At 35.7% G+C, this 25,011-nt stretch overlaps 1 protein-coding gene across 2 annotated transcripts; it reads left to right on the top strand.

Moving 5' to 3' along the window:
- Positions 1 to 205: 205 nt before the first annotated feature.
- On the top strand, positions 206 to 23,884 carry LOC150099133 (uncharacterized). Of its 2 annotated transcripts, none has more exons than XM_090403836.1 (2): positions 206 to 339; positions 15,625 to 23,884. In XM_090403836.1, exon 2 carries the CDS (start codon positions 15,724 to 15,726, stop codon positions 16,840 to 16,842), a length of 1,119 nt encoding a protein of 372 aa, XP_090259962.1. In that variant the 5' UTR covers positions 206 to 339; positions 15,625 to 15,723; the 3' UTR covers positions 16,843 to 23,884. The 2 variants fall into 2 exon arrangements, with proteins under 2 accessions (XP_090259962.1, XP_090259963.1); XM_090403837.1 differs by lacking the exon at positions 206 to 339 and adding an exon at positions 412 to 542.
- The last annotated feature ends 1,127 nt before the right edge of the window (positions 23,885 to 25,011 follow it).

Genomic DNA, 25,011 nt, shown 5'->3' with positions numbered 1-25,011 from the left:
AGACGGATTTTTATTATTTTATTTTTTTACAAAACAAGAGAATTATATAGGATTGTTGATGATAAAATTAAATACTGTATTGCAAACAAAATTTAAATAAATTAATAAATATATTTACATAGCGAGAAAAATTTCGCATTGCCTATGCACCAGAGCAATAGCTATGATGCAGTGATTGTAGAGGAATCGTATTATTTACAAAACCAGAAAAAGATTCCTTGTTGATGTAAGGTACAAAACTGTCATATCACTAGGTTCGTTAAAATGATTATAAGAAGTTCGAAACTTTTTATGGGCAGTTTTTCACCATATTGCAGACTCAGCCGAGAATTAGTACTGGTAAGTAGATTATTTCTCTGGCTAAATCATATGTTACGATTACCAAAAATGTTTTCTCTCCTCCCTTAAGATCAGAAACTGTGTTAAGGCGAGGGACTGTTATCAAAATGAAAACGACAAGATTTTTTATGGAGTAGAGGGAGATAAGGGTAGAACAATAATCTGTGAAAGCTATATTAAGAATAGGGGAGCAGAGATGCGAGGTACAGGTTCTTTGCATGCAGAGTGGTTAGTGAGTGAAATGTATTGTGTGAGAATGTGGAGAGTGCAGAAATGGGTTTAAGGTGTGGTTTGATTATCCTTTTGTTAAGTGTGTGTGGGCATCTCGCACATTGAGAGTTCTCACTCCTTGGTGGTCTAATAATAATAAAGTGTTTTAATATATTTTCTGAAAAACTTTTATTTTCTTTCTTTATTTTTCGACGGAAAAAACTGAAAACTTCATCTCCTCATTCTAAGAAAGAATTTGTATTTAGGTTATTATTATTATGTGACACCTCCAGGGAGTCCAAAGACTCATCGAGGGACAGTGTGCCAATAGCATCGAACGATTGAACTCCTTGTAACTACTAACTGCACTCAAACTTGCTTAACTTTTTGCATGAGCCATTAATAGCAGAGGCTCTACCAGTCGACCAACCTTTGCTGGCAAAGGTTGGTCAACTGGTAGAGTTCTGTTAGTTATTCTATCTGTTCTCTCCATGAAGTACAAAGACTCATTGCTGGTGCCATTTACACACTGCTTATCATATCTCTTCTTATACTCATTCACACACAGTGGTCTTCCAACACTGGCAATACATTCTACTTTCAGCACGTCTCCTTGTACTCTCTCCTGGTAGGAGGGAACACAGGGATCATTCCTGGAAATTGAAGAGTATATTTGCTTACAATTCTCTTATTCAGTTTCTGTGAGTGACCTTATGTTCCCTCCTGCCATATGTAGAAAAATTTCTATATACAGTAACTTGATGTGTTTGTCATAGCCTATGAACCAAAGTTTTCAGTCCACAAACCTTTAATCTGGCCAGTCAACTTCATCTGCATCCCCTTTATCACTTCTGAATTCCCCATAAAACCTAGGTAATAACCTGATATGAGCATAGTATTCAAGATATGGTATTACATGGAGTAATAAAAGGGAGGATAAGGACTTGCTTATCCCCACTTGGCAGTGTGCTGTTCACTTTCATAATATATCCCATGAATTATTTTATGAAATCTCCGTATTAGTACTTCTTCATCACTAATCTTTTCTTTTTTTTTTCAGTGTGCATTCTCATCAGTGTAATATGTAGCTTTTCAGTCTAGATTGCATAATTGTACATTATGCAAAATTGAACTGGTAATTATTATATTTTGGCTACAGTGCCAGTTGATTCAAATTCTCATGCAGGTTCTCCACTCTGCCATTATTTATTATTTAGCTCCTCCAGTTTAGCATCAGCAAATAACTGGCTCTTTCCCATTGAAACCATTGCTAATATCATTCATTAGGAACGGCAGCAATCCCATCATCCTGTGTTATACAGCTCGCTCACTTAACCTCCTCATGGCACATAAGGCTGAGATCAATTTCTTTCAGATGCCTCTGTCTTGATCATTCAATTCAACTTCTCTCACAGGTAATTCCGGCACTTTCCTTTTTTTTTCTGGGATCTATGTCAGAGCAACTCTAGGAATCTCTGCTGTCCATATCCTGTATTTGTCCAACCATTTCCATCTGCTTTTTATTTCATTGGTGATGATATTTTGCTCAGTCAGCTTATAAATAATTCATCATTTGTTATATGTTGGGCCAAAATATTTTTAATCAAAGAGGCATTGAAAGCTTTTTCACTTGGTTATACTATAAATTAAAGATGTCAAGACATTATATTCTTGTTTAATCCTCTATCAAAGTGTAAGCAAACAAAATGTGCATGTGAGGTATTTTCATGACTGATGGTGAAGAAATTTCATGCACAAATTTTGTGTAGATTTGGATAAAGGTTTACTGTAGTAAAGGATTAATGTAGAAAAGACTAGGTGCCCTCCCTCTGAGGGATGGCACCTACTCTATAACTCTCCATCTTCACCACTCAGTTCACCAACTACAGTGAACTTTTTGGTCAGCTTCATTTCTCTGAACCATATATAATAATAATACGGCATTAATATTGCTTTTGAAGATATTTATTTTGATTTTATTATGATATTTGAATGAATTCTACATGTTGTTATTATTTTTTTTTTTTTTCAAGCAGCATTAGCTTTTTCAATCTTTGCATTATATTCTAATCAGTTCCACTGTCAGTGTCTACGTTTGCTCTCAAGTATGTAAAATTCTTAACATCTACTGCATGTTGATTGATTTTAATTCCTTGTGGCATTTGCTGTTCAATTCAAGAACTATTTTTAGTTATATTTATTTTTAATTCCTTGTGGCATTTGCTGTTCAATTCAAGAACTATTTTTAGTTATATTTATTTTAAAACCAACAATTTTAGCTGTTTTATACAAGTCTTCTAAATTTGCTCGTATATCATTGTATTTTGAAGATATCAAAATATTGTTGTCTACATAATTTTGATTGTCCAACTGTGAAGTACAATTCCATTTAATTCCTCTTCTTACAGCTTTAACTTTTCTCATAAGGGTCTCCCTGGTTGGCCGAGTGGTTAGTATCTACTTTCCAGCAGAAAGACTGCTTGTTCGAATTCTGCCATGAGCATGGATGTTTGTGATTGTCTGTGAAAATAGTGGTGGTGGTGTTAGGCAGTAGTTGATGTTGGTCTAAATGATGATTGTAGCTGGAGAATTGGGTGGAGACAGAGTTGTAGTGTGTGACTTCCCTTGATGAGTCTGGACTCCCTGGAGGTGCAACGTAATAATAATCCAGTCAATTACTGTTAAATTAGTAAAGCAGACATTATACAACCTTGTCTGAAACCTGACCTTATCTCAAACCATTTTAGATGTTGTTTGCTGTGCAATAGCACAACTTTGACTTCCTTTATCCCCAGCTTGTTTGTCTGAGTGGTAAGCATATCTGCTTTCCAGCCAAGAATCTATGGGTTCGAATTCTACCAAGAGCTTGAATGTTTGCGATTGTCCTACTAACCAATTGCCATATGTATTGCTGTGACTTTTGTCCTAGCACACAAGTCACAGCAAAGACTTATGATGTTTTTACACCATAAGTCCTTGATAATTTTTACATATTCAGGAATTCCACAGCTTCTAATACCACTGTTGTCACTCTTAAATTCTCTTCTACCAACATGTGTTTTTGTTTCAGTTTTATTCAACTCCTAACCATAAAAGACTAATACTTATAGTTAATATGGCTGGACTAAGATTTTTTTTTTTTATTAATTTTATATTTTTTTTTATTTTACATAATCCAGAATCCTTACTGAAGAGATCAAATTTTCTCATCATTGCATGCCTCCAATAATTAGGCTTGTGGTCTAACAATGTGCAAAGAGGTCACTTTTTCTCAACTAAAGATATTCATGTCCATTTCACAGTCTATGTCCAAAGTAGGATTTGAATCAAAACTTAGTGGTTGGTTACTTGTCTCTGCTCGTCAAAGTACTCTTCAATAACCAAGTGATTTTATGAGCTGATTTAGCCACTTCTGCAATGTGCCTCCTAAACTTCAACTCCCTATCCACCAACATTCCCAAATCCCTGGCCTCATCAATCTCCTGGAGTACAGTTCCACCAATCTGGTATACTGCTGCTAATCTTTTCACCCCAAAATGCATAACCTTACACTTTGCCACCTTAAATTGACATCCATTCTACTTAGCCCAGTCCTCCAATTTATCCAAATCATCCTGCAAAATTTTGACATCCTCTGCATTCACTATTGCAGATGATGTCAAATCATCTCCCAGATGATGTCAAATCATCTGGGATTTGATGATTTGACATCAAATTTGACTGTTCATTTGTTTGCATCATCAGCAAACAAATGAACAGTTCCTCTCAGATCCTTTCCTATATCGTTAATGAACAAATTAAATAGTAGTGGTACAAGAACAGAACCCTGCGGCACACCACTAATCACGGGTCATCTTTTGGACTCTACTCCTGAATAAACTAGTCTCTGATATCTCTTCATCAACCACCCTCCTATCCATCTCACCAACCCTATATCCATCCCCATATGCTGCAGTTTACTGATAGAATTCCATGTGGTATCCTGTCAAAGGCCCTATCAAGGTCCAGCAGTATCACTGTAAACCCATTACCATTTCAGCCGTCACTGTGTTATAGAACGTGAGCAAGTTACTGAGGCATGATCTACCCTTCACAAAACCATGCTTTCCCCCATAAAGTATCCTATTTTCATCTATCCATTTCTGTATTTTTCTCTTGACTACTTTCTCCAAAACCTTGACAACGACTCCTGATATGCTGATCAGTTGGTAATTTGCAACAGCAGTCTTGGAACCTCCTTTATGCAGTGGAAGTATTTTCCCCTCTTTCCACCCACTCAGGATTAACCCAGACCTGAGACTCAAATTAAACAAAATGGTCAAGGGCACTGACAATTCTTTAGCCGCTTCACATAAGACCTGAGCTGGTATACCATCCAATCCCATCGATGTATTCACATTAAGGTTTTGTAATATACTATTCACCTCCATTTCATTCACCTCAATTCCCATATAAGCTACTGGTTCCTTCATTCCTGCAATATCACCACCTGGAGGATATACTCCTTCAAAGTGCTCACTCAGTAATTCCACTATATCAACTGATTCAGTTACCTCCCTTCCTTTTGCATTCCTTAAAATCATTTTGCCATATACATTTTTTCTTTTACTTGCAGCATATTGAAAAACTGTTTGGGATTCTCTTTAACTTGCATGGCTAATTTCCTTTCATAATCTGCTTTTGCTTTTCTTACAACACTCATTACCCTTCTGGCCTGTGCTTTATACTGTTCGTGGGCCTGCAGGTCATCTTTTTTCCTTAAATTCCCTCCACAGTTGTTTCTTTTTTTTTCTGCTCAAACTTAATGGTGTTATTCATCCATTTAATTCCTATTTGATTTACTATCCAGATTCTAGGTATACAGTGAGCCATTACCTCCTTCAAATGCTCCTTTACCGCTTCCCATGCACTATCAACTTTGAGCCCTTGCAGTTTGACATGCCATGGCACTGAACCAAGCAATCGCCCAAGCTTGTCATACTTACCAGCCGGTAATTCCACATGTACCCTGTCTTAATTGTAAATTCCACACCTTTAGCCACCTCCCAGGTCAAGATCACTCTCACCAATTGGTAGCAACATGGTCATATTCAATACAGTCAAATTCTCAAATGCAATTACTAGGTGAGGAACTCTCGAACCCCTAGTATATTGCATTACATGCTGTCTCACGTAGTTATCCCTTAATAACTGCATAAAATCCAATTCCTTCCTCCCATGTGTCCTCTCCTCCTTCCAATCAATGTTTGGAAGGAGGACCATAGTTGAAATCCCCCATAATAATTACCCTCCTTCCACTCATTGCATCTATTTGCTTATGCATACTATCTCCACCCATTACCTGATTTAGAGCAGCACCCAACTGTATATTTTGTTCTGCTAGTCTCAATCTCACACCAAATAGATTCAAATGTGCTCTTTTCACTATCCTGCAGTTCAACTTCTTCTTAGCTGCAGTTCAACAGCTATCATCAATTACACTCCTCCCCGGATTTTTTTCTCTCTGTCCCTCCCAAACACACTATATATAGGAACTGTGACTATTGCGATTAAGTAAGGTGAAAATGTGGATGAGATGATAATGGGTATAAATAACCTGAGAGGTAGCCTGAATCAGCTGGCAATAGGCATCAGAGTAAAATGAAAAATTATTATTATTATTGTTATTATTATTATTATTACGGGTATCTCCATGGAGTCAGTAGACTCATCGCGGGAGACCCAAACTAGCAAAACAATATCTGTCATATCTCTTCTTGAATTCATTTACAGACGAAGAGCTCACAACTAAGTCAGGCAATGAATTCCACTCATTCACCACCCTCCAGGCAAAAAATCTTGTTCTGACACCTTTGTTAACCACACTCTTCTTTAATTTCCAGAGATGACCTCTTGTTCTTCCATCACTATCACACAGCTGAAACATTTCCCCTGCATCAATCCTATAAAAACCTTTTAGTAATTTGAATGTTTCTATCATATCCCCTCTTCTTCACCTATCAACCAATCTCTGCAATCCACAAGCTCTCAATGTAGGGAGCATTTTTTATATCACTCACCAACTTGGTCACTCTTCTCTGAACCCTCTCCACAGCCTCCTCATCTCCAAGGAATCCAGGTGACCAGACCTGAGCACAGTAATCCAAATGTGGAAGTATCAATGCTTTATAAAGGGGAATAATAACCTCTTTATCTCTGGATGTCAGTGTGTTCCTCAACAACCAAGTAATCCTATGTGCAATCTTGGACACCTTAGCAATGTGTCCTCTGAACTTCATCTCCCTATCTACCAATATCCCTAAGTCCCTAGCCTCATCAATCTCTTGGAGTACCTTTCCATCGATGTAGTACACAGCTAGTAATCTTTTAATCCCAAAATGCATGACTTTACACTTTTCCACATTGAACTGACATCCATTTTCTTTTGCCCATTTTACCAGCTTATTTAAATCCTCCTGCAAACTTTCAACATCAGCTTGATTTTTTATTGCACTACACAACTTTGCATCATCAGCAAACAACTGAATATCTCCCTTTAAGCCGTTTCCTATATCATTTATATACAAATTAAACAACATTGGCCCAAGCACAGAGCCCTGAGGCACACCACTGGTCACCTGCCTCATTCTGGACTCGGCTCCTCCATACACCACCTTATGGTATCTCTCCCTGAGCCATTCTCCTATCCATATCACCAATTTAATATCCATTTCCATCTGCTCCAATTTGCGTAACAGTGTTCTATGGGGTATCCTGTCAAAAGCCTTAGCAAAATCCAGAAGTACCACTGTGTAGCCAGTTCCTTTGTCCAACTCAGATGTTATTCTATTATGAATAGTTAATAGATTGCTAAGGCAGGATCTACCTTTAACAAAACCATGTTGGCCTCTATAGAGTATCATATCCTGATCCACCCATTCTTGAATTTTGTCTTTAACCAACTTTTCCAATACTTTTACCACTACTCTTGAGATGGTGATTGGTCTGTAATTCAATACCGCAGTTTTAGAGCCACCCTTATGCAAAGGAACCACTTTGCCTAACTTCCACTCCCTAGGGACCATACCAGAGTTCAAACTTAAGTTAAATATCCAGGTGAGAGGGGTTGACAATTCATTTGCACATTCACGCAACACCCGAGCTGATATTCCATCTAAGCCTACCGCAGTGTTTGCATTTAAATCTTGCAATATATTTAATATCTCTGATTCTTTAGCTTCAATTCTCACATTAGGTATTGCTGTAGGTATAGAGATATCCTCACTTGGGTGATAGACTTTTGAAAAGTGATCGCTCGACTATTACATCTGATTTTGTCACCTCGATACCATCAGCACCCACTAAGGTTATCCTTCCGAAGTCATTCTTCCTCTTACTTGCCACATAGCGGAAGAACTATTTTTGGGATTACCCTTGATCTCTTTGGCTAAGGTCTTCTCATAATCTGATTTAGCTTTTCTTACTATGCTGGTAACCTTCCTAGCTTGCGCCTTGTACTGCTCATGGGTGTCCTGATCGCCTTTCTCCTTGTAAATTCTCCATAACATTTTCTTTCTTTTGCAGTTCAAGCTTGATACTACTGCTCATCCATCTAATGCCTGCCTTGTTTGACCTCCTAACCATGGGGACACAATCTGATATTGCTTTCCTCAGATACCCGCTGATTTTATCCCAAGCACTGCTAACATCTTTCCCTTGCAATATGTTCTGCCATGGGATGGCTGCAAGCTCACTCTGAAGCTTGTTATAATTGCCTAACCTGTAGTTCCGTACATACCCCTTCTTAATAGAAAAATCCACAGATTTTGCAACCTCCCAAGTCAATACCACATGATCGCTTTCACCAACTGGAGGTAACGAGGACACCTTACTTATGCATATAACCTCTGAACCAATAACCAGGTCCAACACTCTCACACCACGTGTCCCTTCAGTTATGTGCTGTTTCAAGTAATTATCTCGTAGAAGATGTATGAATTCCATTTCCTTTTTGCTACGTGATATTTCCTCCTTCCAATTGATATCACCTTAATTAAAATCCCCCATAATAATCACCAAGCCTTCACTCATTGCACTAAGTTGCTGATGCATGAATTCAATATCTCCCCCCATACTCCCTGGCCTATAGCAGCATCCAACTGTATATTTGGTTGCGTTGGTCACTATTTCGCACCAGACTGCCTCAAATGAACTCTCATTCACATGTCTATCATCATGATATACTACTTTCTTTGGCTGCAACACATCAGCTATCATCAACAGTACTCCTCCTCCTGTTCTATCTTCTCTATCCTCCCTGGAAATACTGTACCCATCACATTCAATTCCAGTGACCACATCTTCTGCTGACAGCCAAGTTTCACTAATGCCTACAACTTTTGGTGAGATTTCACTGACTAATGCCAAAAATTCTTCTCTCTTATTTCGAATGCTTCTAGCATTGGTATACAAAAATTGCAGATTCCCTCTAGATCTTGTGCCGGCTTTAGAACTGATATATAAGTCACTAACTACCGTAGTCCTATGCCGATTTTTATCCCCTCTCTTCTGCAATTTATTCAGCCTATAAGGATCAATAAATACAAATCAGTGTTAAAGTTTCTCTCTCTTACACTCAACCTTTTCAATATTAGTTTCCCTGCCCAATAACTTCAACCTGTTCAGAAAACAATAACTTCTTCAATCGCTTATGTCCTTCCATGTTAAGATGCAGTCCATCTCTAGCATACAACTGCCTTTTTCCTTCAAACACACTCCAAACATCAACAAACTCCAGACCTCTTTTTCTGCACATTCTTGCAATCATATCATTCATTATCATTGCTCGTCTACTTAACTCGTAATTGTCAAAACGAGGCAGCACACACACTATTCTCCCATTGACACTTTTCCTCTTCACAATATCTAATAATGTTCTTAAATCTTTTCCTACCCGATTTATACTACCTCTCAGGTCATTCGTACCCACCATAACTATCATCTTGTCTGCTTCATGCCCTCTCTTTATTGCTAAAGCCACTCTTTCTATTGTCCCATCAGCCAAGCACTCCTCATGCATACCACTCTCCATACCCTTAATCATAGAATCACCATATATTTTACCACTCTTAACTTCATTCAAGTCCACACTCATGGACTCATTCTCTACACTATTCAACATGACTCTCCCAGCTTCATTACTCAACTCTCTATTACTTATCCCCCCCACTCTCACTACATCTCATTTCTTCTAGGCCACTTGTGGTTTTATTATGTTGACTCCCAATCACTCCCATGCTATTTATTACTGAATCATTCACCAAAGACTCACCCATATGTAATCCTGTTCTAGTTACTTCAGCTAAAGTAATCTCTATAGTCCTAATTTCTCTGTTTAACACATTAAACTCCGCTTTAACTTCCAGTATCTCCTTACCGATCACTTCCACTTCCTCATGAAGAAGATGAAGGTCATTTTTCATTTTCATAAACTCCCACCGAAGTTCTTCCGCTACGGTCCCGATGTCAGCTTCCATTCCTAAACGCTCCAGCCTATCCCGACACTTCTCACATACGTCGACATATTCGTTCTTCTCATTTTGCCAGACCGACCACAGATCCTTCACATTTTTCGGTGCATACATATAGCAGTTTCCGCAACGCATCCATTGCAAAAAATCTAACGCTGAGCCAGCCTTTCGTGTAGTAGTAGAAGTCCTGCGTGCCGCTGACGTATGTTTCTTGTTGGACGCCAACTTTACACGTTGATATAGTGAAACAAACGGCAGTGAAAACACAATATATACAACACAGTTCTAAACAATAATACCACTGAAGGACACTTGTTTCTAACCGATGCACAATTGCAGCACAATTTGTGACAAAAAGCCACACTATATTTAACTTTAAAAACACGTTTTCTAGACTAGCTAAACTCGACCGCCACATTTACCTGAAGATAGTAACCATAAATTGAAGATAGTAACCATATTACCATTCTCTGATAATGGAGAGTTGAGAAGTGCAGCAGTAACGAATGCCTAGCAAGAAGGTGTCGAAAGAGAGGCTTTGATTATGTTGATGCCTGTAGTTTATTTGATGATAGAGGAGAACTGTGTAATGAGAGATGATTTGCATCTAAACGTGGAAGCATGGGTATGTAGAGAGATTGTTGCTTGGGATAAGTCAGATTGTTAGGGCACGAAACAACTTGACACAGAGAATGAGGTAAGAATGGTCACCTTGGATGTGGGAGAATGTATAGTATAATGTGGATTCAAATGGAATCTAAAGAAAATAATAATTATTATTATTTTATCAGATTAATCATCTGGCAATAGGCTTTAGAGTAGAATAAGAAACTGAAGATAGTAACTATATTACCATTCTCTGATAATGGAGAGTTGAGAAGTGCAGCAGTAATGAATGCCTAGCAAGTAGGTGTCAAAAGAGAGGCTTTGATTATGTTGATGCCTGTAGTTCATTTGATGATTGAGGAGAACTGTGTATAAATTAATAATAATTATTATTATTTTATAACCTCCATTGAGTCAACAGACTCATTGTGGGAGACCCACTGAAGTAGCAAAGAAGTCTATCATGAGCTTTGAAATTATTTATACTACCTGCACTCACAATGCACTCGACAAATGCATTCCACACACAGCTCTCCACGTAAAAAATGTACTCCTCACTCTCTTCTTCACCTCATCTTTATACAACTTCCAGGGACAGTCTCTCGTTCCTCTCATCTTAACATCCAATCTTTTTATAATTTCTTCTCTATTCCATCTCCAAGATCCCAAATTTCATCCACTTCCAGAAGTATACAGCTCCACCAATACTGTATTGGTGGTTACCTTGCATTTACTATCACCAAAAATGTAACCCAACTCATTTGTTCAAGCTAAAAGTCTATTCATATCTTCCTGTAGAGAATTACACTACTCCTGATAATTCTACTTACCTTTGCATCATCTGCAAATATTTGAGATCCCCCAGTCAATCCACATGAAATATCATTAACAAAAGTCAAATGTAAGAGCCCAAGAACAGAACTCTGAATCATGCCACTGGTCACCTTCCTTCTCTGAGACACAGCTTCATCATACACAACTTTCTAGTATCCTTCATTGAACTAATCTCCGCTCTATCTAATCCTATCCTCTGTGGCTTGTACACCAACTTATCATGTGGTAATCTGTCAAACACTTTTGTGAAGTTCAAGATTATCACTGCATATGATTCTCCCTTATCCAACATATTTGTCACCTTATCATAAAATCGTAGCTAAAACAAGACCTGCCCATCATAAACCCATGCTGACTATCATAGAGAATCTTATTCATCAACCCAATCCTGTATTCTATATCTAGCCTATTTTTCCAACACTTTGATCATATCTGCAGATATACAGACTGGTCTATAATTGGAAACTTGTTCTTGAACCATGCTTGTGAAGAGGTATTATTTTGTCTTCTTTCCACAACTTAGACACTTTACCCACTACACAAGACTCTCTTATAACCAGGACAAGGGCATGGCTAACTCTATTGTACATTCTTTAAAAATACATGGTGATATGTCATCTATTCCCACAACCCTATCTAACCGGAACAATACTTGATAAATCTAACATGAACTCGGGAACACATAACCCGAGCAACACTTGATAAATCCCTAATTCTTTCACCTTTAATTCTCCTAATTCTTGTCTACCTTCTAAGGTTGAACAGCAGCATTCATGCCAGTATGATGTACGCTGATTAATTGTGTACATCATAGCAAATATTGTAATGGAATTATTTAAATAATTCCATTACAATATTTGCTATGATAGAGTAAGAACGTAGGTTCTTACTCTATATGATAGAGATTTAAGTCAGTGAGATATGGGAAGAGTCTAATAGTAATTATAGAGAGGCAAGCTTATAATTAAACTAAACGAGATTTAAGGAAAATTTAATGACATAACACCACCACCTAAATAAAACTTCAGTCACCCATGTGTTTCATTTAGTATTGTGTTGTCTTTGTGTGTGTGTATTACAAGAGTTATTTGTAATCACATAATCACTGAAGATGTCTCAGTGACTGAGATGAAATTTTGTAAGCATCGAAATTAGTTTTGAATCCTTGACTAGTGCTGTAAACATTCTATTAAACCTCCAACATGATGTCCTCCTAGCACTTATGCCTTAACATACATGGAAAGATCAAAACCAACTGGCCAAATGTTCTGCTTGAATTTGGTACAAAAACAAATCTTGCTAATGCTCAAGAATGTTTCATCAAATAAAGTTGTGATAATAAGACAGGTTCAGGAATAAAGTCATTGTGAATGTTTATCTTTTTATTATTTTTTATGAGTGAGCTTTTGCAGTGGCATCCTTACATTATCCAGTAAATTTCCTGTCTAGTTTGCATACTTTTCTTTAAGAACCACAAGCTCTATGAGAGTCTTGGCTTTATATGAAACTATAAAGTTGTACAAGAGGTGTCCTCCCACGATGAGTCTTCGAACTCCTTGGAGGTGTCACTAATAATAATAATATAAAATGGTTATTATTATATTATTGCTCAGGACCTCTCCTTTAACTTGTTCACTGTTCATGCTCTCACCCTATATGGCAATGCGTTCCATGGCCCAACAAATCTCCATACCAAAAGAAGTCCCTTGTCCTTGCTTCCCCTCCCCTTGTTCTATAATATTCAAGATCTCAGTGCCAATCCTATAACTGCTTCTCAACAGTTTAAATGTTGCAATCATATCACATGTTCGTCTGCTGTCGATCAGACTGCAGTGCACATGCCCCAAGTCTATTCTCATAACCAACATAGTCAGTTTTTGTTTACTGTCATTGCATCCTCCTCAAGGCTAATTTATTACCGGTGACCAGAGCTAAGCACAATAATTCAGATTTGGTCAGAGGGCACAGAGCCACATGTGCTATGAAATCATGAGATTTTCAAACGGCAGCTGCCATTGTGAAACTATTGCTTGCTTATTCTCTTTGTTTCTCATATCACATAAGGCTGAGAGCAGTTTCTTCCAGATAAATCTATCCCTACCACCAGTTCAACTTCTCTCTAACTGTTTCAATGAGTTAGTCTGTCTTTCCTTTTCTGTTATTCTCTGTGAAATTAATTTAGGCTTTTCCATTTGACATTTGTGAACCATGTCAAAGTCACTTTTGGAATCTCTGCTGCTGTCGATCCTCAGTATGTGTCCATTTGCATCTCCATTTTTTTAATTTCATCAGTGATGCTTTTTTTGCTCACTCAGCTTATATACGTCATCATTTGTTATATGTTGCAAGCAAAATATTTTATGCAGACATTTGGTTTGAGAACTTTAATTTAGATTCCTGTTATTTTAAGTAACTTCCATGTCTCTAATCCATATAATAATAAATATAATAAAATTGCATTAATATTGTTATTAAAGATCTTTATTTTGGTTTGAAGATATTCATATATTATTTAATTTTCTGAAGGCTGTATTAGCTTTTGTCAGACTTTGCATTATGGTCTTCACATTCCATCTTCAGTATCTACATTTTCCCCCAAGTATGTAAAACACATCCCCATCCAAAACTTTGCCGATATCATTAGCATACAGGTTAAACAGCACGCTGGGGACATCACTAGCAACTTTCCTCTTCCTGGATATTACTCCCTCATACACAACTTGCTGATACCGATCAGATAGCCAGTCTCTGATCCAATGCACTAACCTAATATCCAACCCCATCCACTCTAGTTTCACTATCAACTTTCCACGTGGTAATCTATCAAAAGCCTTTTCAAAATCTAAGTATACTACTTAGTATCCCTCTCCTCTGTCCTAGGAGACCATCACCTTATTGTGATAAGTAAGTAGATTACTCAACCGTGGCCTCCCTTTAGTAAATCCATGGTGACCATCAAAGATAATGCCATTGTTGTCAACCTAATTTTGGATCCTAGTTCTCACCAGCTTCTCCAACAAATTAACTACAACACCTGACACATAGACAGGCCTATAATTTGATGCTTGAGTTCTGTCACCTCCCTTATGAAGTAGCAAAATCTTGCCCTTCTTCCATTCCTTTGGAACTTGACCCATTGCAAGATTTGTATTAAAAAAATATGTCAAGCAGATACCAACTCCTTCGTGGCATATATACCTCTTGCTCCCTTACAATCAGCCTCTCCTCCCCATTAACTGCTCTCAAACTCTCCATGTTACATTCACAAGAATGATCAATGATGTTCCTTAAAGTAAAAATGTAATGTGCAATATTCACACCTGTTCTAAAACCAACTTGTTTATTCTTTAATAGCTTCTCTACTTCATTTTTAATCCTATTTATCAATGTTCAACAACCAGTTTGATACATATCCGTAGGAACGTGCTTTGCATTATGGGATACTAAGCAATTGATGTGAAGTCATTAGTAGGATATCAGGTATCAGAACACATGCAATTTATAGACAAAAAATACTGTTTTTGTTAGTGATTGAAAGGATGAAAGTTAATTTAGTTTGACAAGTCTTGACAAAACATGGAAAAAAACAAAAGTGCTACAGAGAAATCATAACTCAGATTGATTTTCTAGAATCAACCTCAGCTTTAAAGTATTCCCCAAAACTCAGCAAGTATGGCTCTATCACTATTTACCAAAAATCTGGAAGACAGTCATTTTAAGATGAAATGACACTTATTTTTTCCCTTTTATCTCTCTTGCCCTTTATCCAACAATAGATGGCACTAATTAGGAATTTAGTTAATTGTCTTGTCCACTGATTAAATTTGTTATTTCATGTATTCTAACATACTGTTTTTGTGCTCTTAAGATAATACTATTCAAATATCAGCAAAGAAGTTGATAAATATTAATTATATTCTTATTATTCTTTATACTTTCTACTCGTAAGAGTGGGTATTTTATAGATTGAAAATTTGACAGGTATCTGATTTGACATAACTATGATACATCATATATTTATAAAATGCTATATAATTTTTTAACTTTTTTTAGTAGCTAAGAGTGAATTATTTGAAAATAAATATAAATTGTGTGAATGCTGAATTACATTTTTTCTCCCTGGTAGATCAAGTTTATTGATGCAGCAAAGTGAAGTGTGGTGAACTGAAATGCTATCTGGATTCTAAGGCAGAACCTTTCATGTCAATTCTGAAGTTTTTTGTGTATGCTATCCCACTTTTGGTGGATAATTGATATGGAGGAAGGCTTGTTAACTGAAACAGTTAACACTTCATCTTCAAGTTCATGGAATAAAAAAGAAGAAACACAGACTAATGTAATAAGTATAGCTGAATCTTCTGAGAAGTTATGTGAGGAATATGGATCACAAAAGGAAGACAGAGTAGTTCCACCAAGTAAAAAAATTTTGATCCTTAAAACTTTGGATGAATCCAGTCTTGTACTAATCTGGAACACAAAAACTCACACCAGTGAGAATCTTGCCTGTGATACCTGTGGTAAATCATTTACACGAGTGTTAAGTCTTAAACGACACTTAAGAATTCATAACAATGTGAAACGTCATACTTGTGACACTTGTGGTATGTCATTTTTCCAATTGTGTAATCTTAAACGTCACGCAAGAACTCATACAAATGAGAAACCTTTTACATGTGAGATTTGTGATAAATCATTTTCACAATTGGGAACTCTTAAAAGACATGCAAGAATTCACACTAATGAGAAACCTTTTTCTTGTGAAACTTGTGGTAAATTATTTTCACGGTCATATCACCTTAAGGAACACATAAGAGTTCATTCTAATGAGAAACCTTTTACTTGTGAAACTTGTGGTGAATCATTTTCAAAATCTGCAACTTTTAAACAACACACAAATATTCATGAGAAACCTTTTCTTTGTGAAACTTGTGGGAAATCATTTTCATCCTCTCATGATCTTAAAGAACACTCTAGTGTTCATACTAATGAGAAATTTTATACTTGTGAAATTTGTGGTAAATCATTTTCAAGATTACATGATCTTAAGCAGCATATAACAATCCATACTAACGAAAAACCTTTTATCTGTGACACTTGTGAAAAATCATTTTCAAGAATGGAGAGGCTTAAAAATCACAAAAGAATTCACACTGGTGAGAGACCTTTTACTTGTGAAATTTGTGATAGATCATTTTCATTGTCTTATGGTCTTAAAAAGCATAAAAGTGTTCACACTAATGATAAGCCTTTTAGCTGTGATACTTGTAAAAAATCATTTGCCAGAAAGCTGTATCTTAAAAGACATGAAAGAATTCACACCAATGAGAAATCTGTCACTTGTTAAACATATGGTAAAGTATTATGAGAATTTGAAGACTTTGTCCTTAAGCAACTCAAGAGTTTATACTAATGAGAAATCTCTTATCTTTCACATTTCTGATTTAATTATCTTTGCACATTGCATATTTCAAAAATTTTGTCTTAATTTGTGGAATCATCATTAAAATTTTCATTGTCATGATCAAATTCCTGCCATGTACCCTCAAGGGGTGTACATGATATGATAGTAGTACATGCAAAATTTACATCATTACTAACTTCCTATCTACAATTTTCCTCCAAATTAGTCTGTTGCTTGTCAAGACTCCAACATTATCAGATCTTACATTTCTATCATCTACAGCACTTTGTACCATATCAATCCACCTATATCTTTGTCTTCCTCTGGATTGTTTTCCTGGCAGAGAACACTTGTTTTGATAATCTTTCCTTTCCCATTTTGTTTAAGACCATACCACCTGAGATTAGCTGTGCTGATGCCATCTATTCATGCCTCTAATCTTTCTCAGGACTCTCATATCTGTGGTCTCTAGTCTTTTGTCAAATGTTTTGCTTCTGACCCAGCCCTCAGATCCATAAGTTAAAACTGGTTTCAACACTGTCTTGTATACAGCTGATTTAGAGTTCTGACTAATTTCTCTCTTATTACATATGAATTTATTCAATTGACTTCTGTTATATTTTACTCTTGGTATGGTTTGGTTTCTCTTATCTATCTCTTTTCCTCTTTCTATAGGGCTCTAAGATATTTTATTAACTTGATTTCTGTGAGACTTCCTGTCCCCTTTTCGAGCTCAGGCAAATTTGTTTGTTCAATTGCTGTGCCAGCTTGAATAGAGATATCTTATCCTAGGGAAGGTTCAGAGAAATAAAGTGCCACTAATATTATCTAATTATATTAGGAAGCCGTAGATACCCTAACATTGTAGTCGTAGCCCTTTTACTCTTGATTTAACCTGGATATCCCCCACACTTATAGGTTCGATATTTTAATGGGTGGTGAGTCAGTCATCATGGTCAGAATACACATGTGCACACATTATAAAATATGTTTATTGAATAACTAAGAAAATACAAACATTTAATAAGATATTAAGGCAATACTAAGATAAATTCTGTCTAAAGTTTCACACTCAACTCTTGTACTTAATATATACAAGTCATGATTATATTTAAAACATCTAATAAATAAGATTCACATTAATTAAACATGAACTGGTGCTCGTCTGGCACAAAACCTTCGTTTAAACTCTAAAGGCACATAAAAGTTTAATTATCAGTTCTGTTCCAACATCTGTTGAAATTACATAACACTAGGACTCCCAGACAGATAGCTAATGAGATTCCTTTGATTGTTCCTGAGTGTTCTTGGGTATCAAAGTTCACTTTTCTTTCACTGAGGATCTAAATCTCTTTTACTCACTATTATCAAATAATATGGGTATGAAAATGAAAGTACTTATCTACAATGCATGGATTAAATCAATTCCTTTGTCTGTTTCTTTGTGGTGGAATATTACTGCTGCCATAATCTATCACCATGTGGCATTCACTTGCATGATACGAATTTGGGTGCTCTCTCCAGCTTCCTAATATCGGCACGTTCTGCCATAATTTGGTGCTTCATCTAGCCAGAACATGCTGGTCTGCTATGGGAGCATAGGAACTGTCCATGATGGCCACAGCACATGGAGAAGTTTCCGGAACAGAAAAAACAGGGGAGGGGGGGTATCTGACCTGTGCTGCTGTATATATATATTTCCTTTTTCAGTGCCATTTATTCTGAGTTCGAACCTCACACACTGGAGTCCCTTATTTGTTCCTACTAGTGACATCACTCCGTTACCTTACAGAGTCGTATTTTCAGGAATGTGTACCCCAAACATTTTCCCATGAATTCTATAGTTACGGACATTACATCACGACTGTGGTATTTCTGTAATCTTGGACCTTTTGTTAGCAGTGTACTAACTTTCTTGTTTACATAAGTTTTATGCTATTGGTGAAGCTTTATCATATATTCAAAATTACACTAATTCTATTACATTGTCTTAAATTGTAGAAAGCCTCAGACTTAATGCTTTTTCTTTAATCTTATTCTCTCTAGTTTAACATGATAATATTTCTCTACTAAATGTAAATTGATGGCAAAAAGCACAAGTATGTTCCTCCAGTTAGATACATCCTGTATGGGCGATTCTTATTTCAATAAAGTCTCCCATTCATGATCTAACACTTCCTACCATACCAGCTTTGTTGATTCTGTTGTCTATTTCCATATTTAATTTACCATCTTCACTAAAAATCATGCCTAAGTAGCTGAAATGTTTTACTTGTTCCACAGGTTCTCCGTTCACAAAGGAGTTGACATTTTCAATAATTCTGCCTATTTACATTGTATTTGTCTTTTAATTCCTGACCTTCATACCATATCTATTACAGCAATTATTCAGTTTAGTCAAGGAATCTTGCAGACTTGTAGCTGATTTATTTAGAAGTATAACACATCCGCATAAAGCAAAGAGCTAACATTAACATTTCCAATTTTGATATCATGTTTAATACCAGTTTCCTTCATAATGTCATCCATATAGATAATGAATAACAGAAGGGATAATGTACATCCTTGTCTCACCAAATTTAACATTAAGCCATCTTCCTGTACTTCCTTCAATTCTAACTGCTGATTTACAACTCAGATAGAGACTAAGTATTGCTTGATATAATGTCCCATTGACACCATATAACTGTAGCATATTGAATAGCTTCTCTCTTGGCACCTTGCCATATGCCTTTTCCAGATTGACAGAACTTAAATACAGATCTTTCTTATATTCCCATGATTTCTCAACTGTTTGTCATAAAGTGAAGATCTGATCCTGACAGCCTCTATTTGGCCTGAATCCAGCTTTTCTTCCACAATTCTTCTCAACCGTTTCTCAAGCATACTTGCATAAGTCTTACCATGAACACTCAGTAGGGAAATGCCTCTGTAATTCTCGCATTCAGTTTTATTTCCCTTTTTATATATGGGTATTAGAGAGCTCTTATTAATATATTAATGTTGGCAGCTATTACTTCAAGGGGAAATACTTTCAAGTTTCAAACTTCGGCTAAACTCAGCAAAACGCCATTGTAAATGTTAGGATATAAGAGACGGAGCTATCACTTAAATCTTCGCACTGAAATAGAATAAAGTGGTACTGTTCTTACTGGGATTAATCCTTAGCACATCAGATTCATTGTGAGTACATATCAAAACTATATTCACTTATTACTCCGATGAATCACTATTTAAAAGAATTCTTCATGGAGATAACTGAATTAATATTTATCGCGCTACTCAAATCTTGATGGACTTGCTAGAAGGCAGAATAATTGTCCATGTTTCCTACTGCATAACAAATTGAGCTTTGCATAATCCTTCTTCAAAGCATTATAGGAATACATAGTAATTCTAGAACTTAATGAAATTATTCTGGATATCCTATTAATCTTGCAGTTTTGTTAATCCTATCAAGGCTAAAATTCCTATTACTGCCACTGCTGACCTCACTCTCAGCCGCCTATAAGTTTTCTTCTCGTCTCCGTAGTGCTCTGAATGTTCCTGCCCTTGAGTCTCCTTGTTTACTTTCACCTTTCCCCTTATATACCTCACTTCTTCCCACCAAAACTTGTTCACTTGTCCAACTCATATTAATTCCATACTTCCAATCACCGCAGCTCACACTCTAAGCTCGCACGTTCTATTTTATTTCTGTCTCCATGGCAACGATCAAAACAAAACGTAAACATAAGCATTATATAAGATTATACCTTTACACTCAATAATGAAAAGTAATAACGAAAAATATTACAGTTACTTAATTTTTTCTTCACCCTCATTTACAAATATAATAAATAAAACATATGGTATTTTCTACAGAGTCCTTGCATTAACATAACATATATTAAAATTATATAATTAAATAATAACTGAAAAAATTCAAGGAAAATACATAAATAATAAATCTTAAGCAAGAGACTAACAAATAATATATAAACATGTCTTGCTTAGGATATGGCAGATTATGTTAAATGTGAATGAAGAATAAAACATACAAAACAATTTCATTCACAGTTTAACAATATCTTCTGTATCCTGAATAAAATTATAATAAATCATTATTCAAATTAAGCGGATATTAAATCCCACATTGTTTTAAAACCGAATAAGAAACTCAGAGATTGGAATCAAAGAGTTTCATGCCAAATATAGTAAACTATAAAGTATCGTGAATTACTAGCATGAGCTAATGCAAGTAGTCCTAGTATGTAGTACAATCTCGCGTAGTACAATCTCGTTGTACCTGGTTGACATCTCATATAGCAAAGTATATAAGTTCTTTTCGCTATACCCTTTGGTATCTTTTGGTCTAGCTACTCACTGATGAAGCCTTAAAAAAGACTGAAACCAGTCTGGGTAGTGACCTCCCACCATAATGTAATAACAGCATACATTTCCTGGGAAATGTGTTTTTACATTATGGAAAATACCTAAGAATAGCGATCTGAACTTTCCCCACCTATGCAACGAGTTGCCCAAGATTGTACTACACACTAGGACTACTTGCATTAGCTCACACCAGTAATTCCCCGTTACTTTATAGTTTACTATATTCGGCATGAAACTCTTTGATTCCAATCTTTAAGTTTCTTATTCGGTTTTAAAACAATGTGGGATTTAATAGCCCCTTAATTTGAATAATGTTTATATCGCCAAAATGAAGCCTATTGGCTCTTTATATTTAATTAATAAATCATATTTAAAGCAGGAGTTCAATGCCGAGATCTTGTACTTCTACCAGATCACTGGATGTGGCACAGTTAATTTGTCATTTACCTTTTATAATAAACTTTTTACCATTTTTCAGTTCAACATGACCTTCTGAAGAGTTACACATACATTGACGAAGTCACCAGAATATGTCTTTCCATCTTTAAATCTATAGTGGATATTGTCTCCGTAAGGTTTTTTTCAACCTCTTCCCAACAAGAAGGGTCACAGGATAAGTAAAATAACTTCAGCTCTGCGGCTAAGTGAGATTTTATACTACTTGTTCCAAGAGTATCTATTAAGATGCCTGGAACTTTGAATACTGTTCCAGTCTGACAATTCCAGTTTCTTTTCAAAATACGGACTATTCTTCCAGATGGAAGACATTCTTATATGCTTTTACTATGATTTTGCTTCATATCTTCTGTATCCTCAATAAAATTATAATAAATCATATTTAAAGAAGGGAGTTCAATGGTGAGATCTTGTACTTCTACCAGATCACTGGATGTGGCACGCTTAATTTGTCATTTACCTTTTTATAATAAATTTTTTACCATTTTTCAGTTCAACGTGACCTTCCGAAGAGTTACACATACATTGACGAAAAACACCAGAATATGTCTTTCCATCTTTAAATCTATAGTGGATATTGTTTCCATAAGATTTTTTTTCAACCTCTTCCCAACAAGAAGGGTCATAGAATAAGTCAAATAACTTCATCTATGCGACTGTGAGATTTTATGCTACTTGTTCCAAGATTATCTATTAAGACTCCTGGAACTTTGAATACTGTTCCAGTCAGACAACTCCAGTTTCTTTTCAAAATATGGACTATTCTTCCAGAAGGTAGACATTCTTCTACGCTGTTATGATGATCTTGCTTCATATCTTCTGCATCCTCAATAAAATTATAATAAATCGTATTTAAAGAAGGAAGTTCAATGGCGAGATCTTGTACTTCTACCAGATCACTGGATGTGGCATGGTTAATTTGTCGTTTACCTTTTTTAATAAACGTTTTACCATTTTTCAGTTCAACATGACCTTCCAAAAAGTTACACATACTGTGAAGAAAAACACTTGAATATGTCTTTCCATCTTTAAAATCTTCATAGAATTGAGATCTTCTGATCAGCTTAACTAAGGTTGTTTTTATATCCTTTGTCACATATCTACCATAAACTGATTCCGATTCCTATATTTCAGCAACATTACATTGCCATCATTATGGATCCGAAGAAACGATAGTAGGGACACGCAAACACTGTTATTTTATAAACCTAATGACTGATATGATAGGGTGGTTTTTCCAATCTACACTGTCTGTAAATTGTGTGTTCTGGCTAGATCTAAAGATATAGATATGAGAGTTTTCAGAGAAAAATTATTGGTTAAAAGATATCCCTGATAGAGGAATCATACTAAAAATGAAGATAAAAAAGAAACTTCTCATTATTAGCATTTAGAGATGTGTTTGCAGAACTGTACTGTAGGATGGTATGGCTGCCTAAACAGAATAGAAGAGTGAAGGTTAATAAGTGTTTGATGGAATGAAAAAGATCCAGACAAAGACCAATATCTATGCGGATTTAAACAGTTAGTATTACTTTAAAAGACCATAATGGAAAATATTAACAATATTAAATTAATTTTCTTCCAAATTAATCTCTTATTAAAATAGAAGATTAATTTGGAAAACAGCTGTTATAGGAAAGCTAGTAATGATAACTTGATTGCATAATAATAATATAGTAATCCTAAAGTAATTTTAAAATAAGTCTCTCTTAGAATTTTGGCAGATTAACAAAGCCATTCTTGTTAAGGTCAGGAGATTGTAGATGTAGGTTTCTGTGGTAGTCAAGTAGTTCTGTAGATTATAAGGGCTTTTTAATCAAAGGCAAGTTAGCTAGTCTCACTGCAGAGTTGAAAGGGTTTTTGATCTTTCAATACAAGAATATCACTGAGAGAGAACATGCAGTAAATGGACATTAAATGCTGGCCTCATATCCTTGCTTTGGTGAAAAATTCAGCTTCCCCCTCCAACCATGCATATCAAGAATGATTGGAGGGGAGGTCAAACCATTCAGACTGCATCATGGTGATGATGTAACTAATTCAAACTATTTACCTGAACATTCTTTTTATCTAAGGAGTTATTAACTCCTCGGGTGAAAAGTGTTAATATCTAAAGTACTGTACTCAACCAACTGTAATTCCAAGTTGATTATTAAAAAATAAATAAAATAAAAAAAGTGAATTTTTTTATTTGGAAAAGGAATACAATGCTTTCAAACATATAGAGGGAGATGTTATTTTATTATTATTTATATATTTATCGTTATGACTGTCTTAACCATAGAAAATTAACCTAGCCATGCTAACATGGTTGTTTGAGTGGTGGTTAGCATATCCACTTTCCAGCCAAAAGGCTCCTGGTTCAAATCTCACCATGGATGTTTGTGATTGTCTGTGAAAATATTTCTGGTGGTAGTGGTGGGTAGTAGATGGCATTAGTGTAGGTGATGTGGTTCGCTGTAGCTAGTGGATTGAGTAGTGCAGATGGTAAGTTGTAAAGTAGGTGATATCCAGTGGCGGCCAGCCAGTGAAATTTTTAGTGGGGGGTGTTGCCCCACTTAAATAAATATTATATTTATATTATATTATATTATAAATAAACACTATTAATAAATAAATCTGTAGATTTATTTATTAATAAATTGGTTACTGATTAGGAAAAAAATAATACTTTTTTTTTTATTTTATGTATGCAGCACTCTCACTGGTGCTCTCCCTCGATGAGTCTTTGGACTCCGTGGAGGTGTCACATAATAATAATAATACTAAGGCTGAAAACGTATCATGTTAGTTGTTTGGTCAATGCTCTGTCTGGAATTTTGCTTTTGCTATTTAAATGCCGATTGCATTATATACAGGAGTGCTACTAGACAAGTGTTATAAGTGTTTTTTAGGAATTATTTCAGAGTATTGCTCATCATACCTTACTTGAATGGTATTACAACACCAAAGAAAGCTAAATTATAAAAGGATGTTTATTAACGGACTTATATTTCACTGGATTTCAAACCAGGATGTTCAGAGCAAACCAGCATTTACAATTTACACATGACAATTAGTCACAGTGAAATAATTCAAACAGTAATAGACAAAGATCCTAAATCTTAATATGATGCCATCTAAAGTTGAATAAAAGAAGTATTACAGTTGAGTAGGAGTTAATTTTAAAATAAGTCTCTTAGAATTATGGCAGATTAACAAAGCCATACTTGTTCAGGTCAGGAGAATATAGACGTAGGTTTCTGTGGTGGTCAAGCAGTTCTGTAGATAGTTTTTGGT

Source organism: Typopeltis vanoorti, chromosome 14 (genome assembly GCF_054136105.1).
Source record: "Typopeltis vanoorti isolate ZY-2024b chromosome 14, IOZ_Tvanoo_1.0, whole genome shotgun sequence".
In the NCBI taxonomy this organism is placed as follows: Eukaryota; Metazoa; Arthropoda; class Arachnida; order Uropygi; family Thelyphonidae; genus Typopeltis; species Typopeltis vanoorti.
The sequence above is the reverse complement of the archived record's forward strand: the minus strand, read 5'-3'. Positions and strand labels throughout refer to the sequence as shown.

Coding starts and splice junctions, on each gene's coding strand:
- LOC150099133 (XM_090403836.1), top strand. CDS start 15,724: ATGCTATCCCACTTTTGGTGGATAATTGATATGGAGGAAGGCTTGTTA.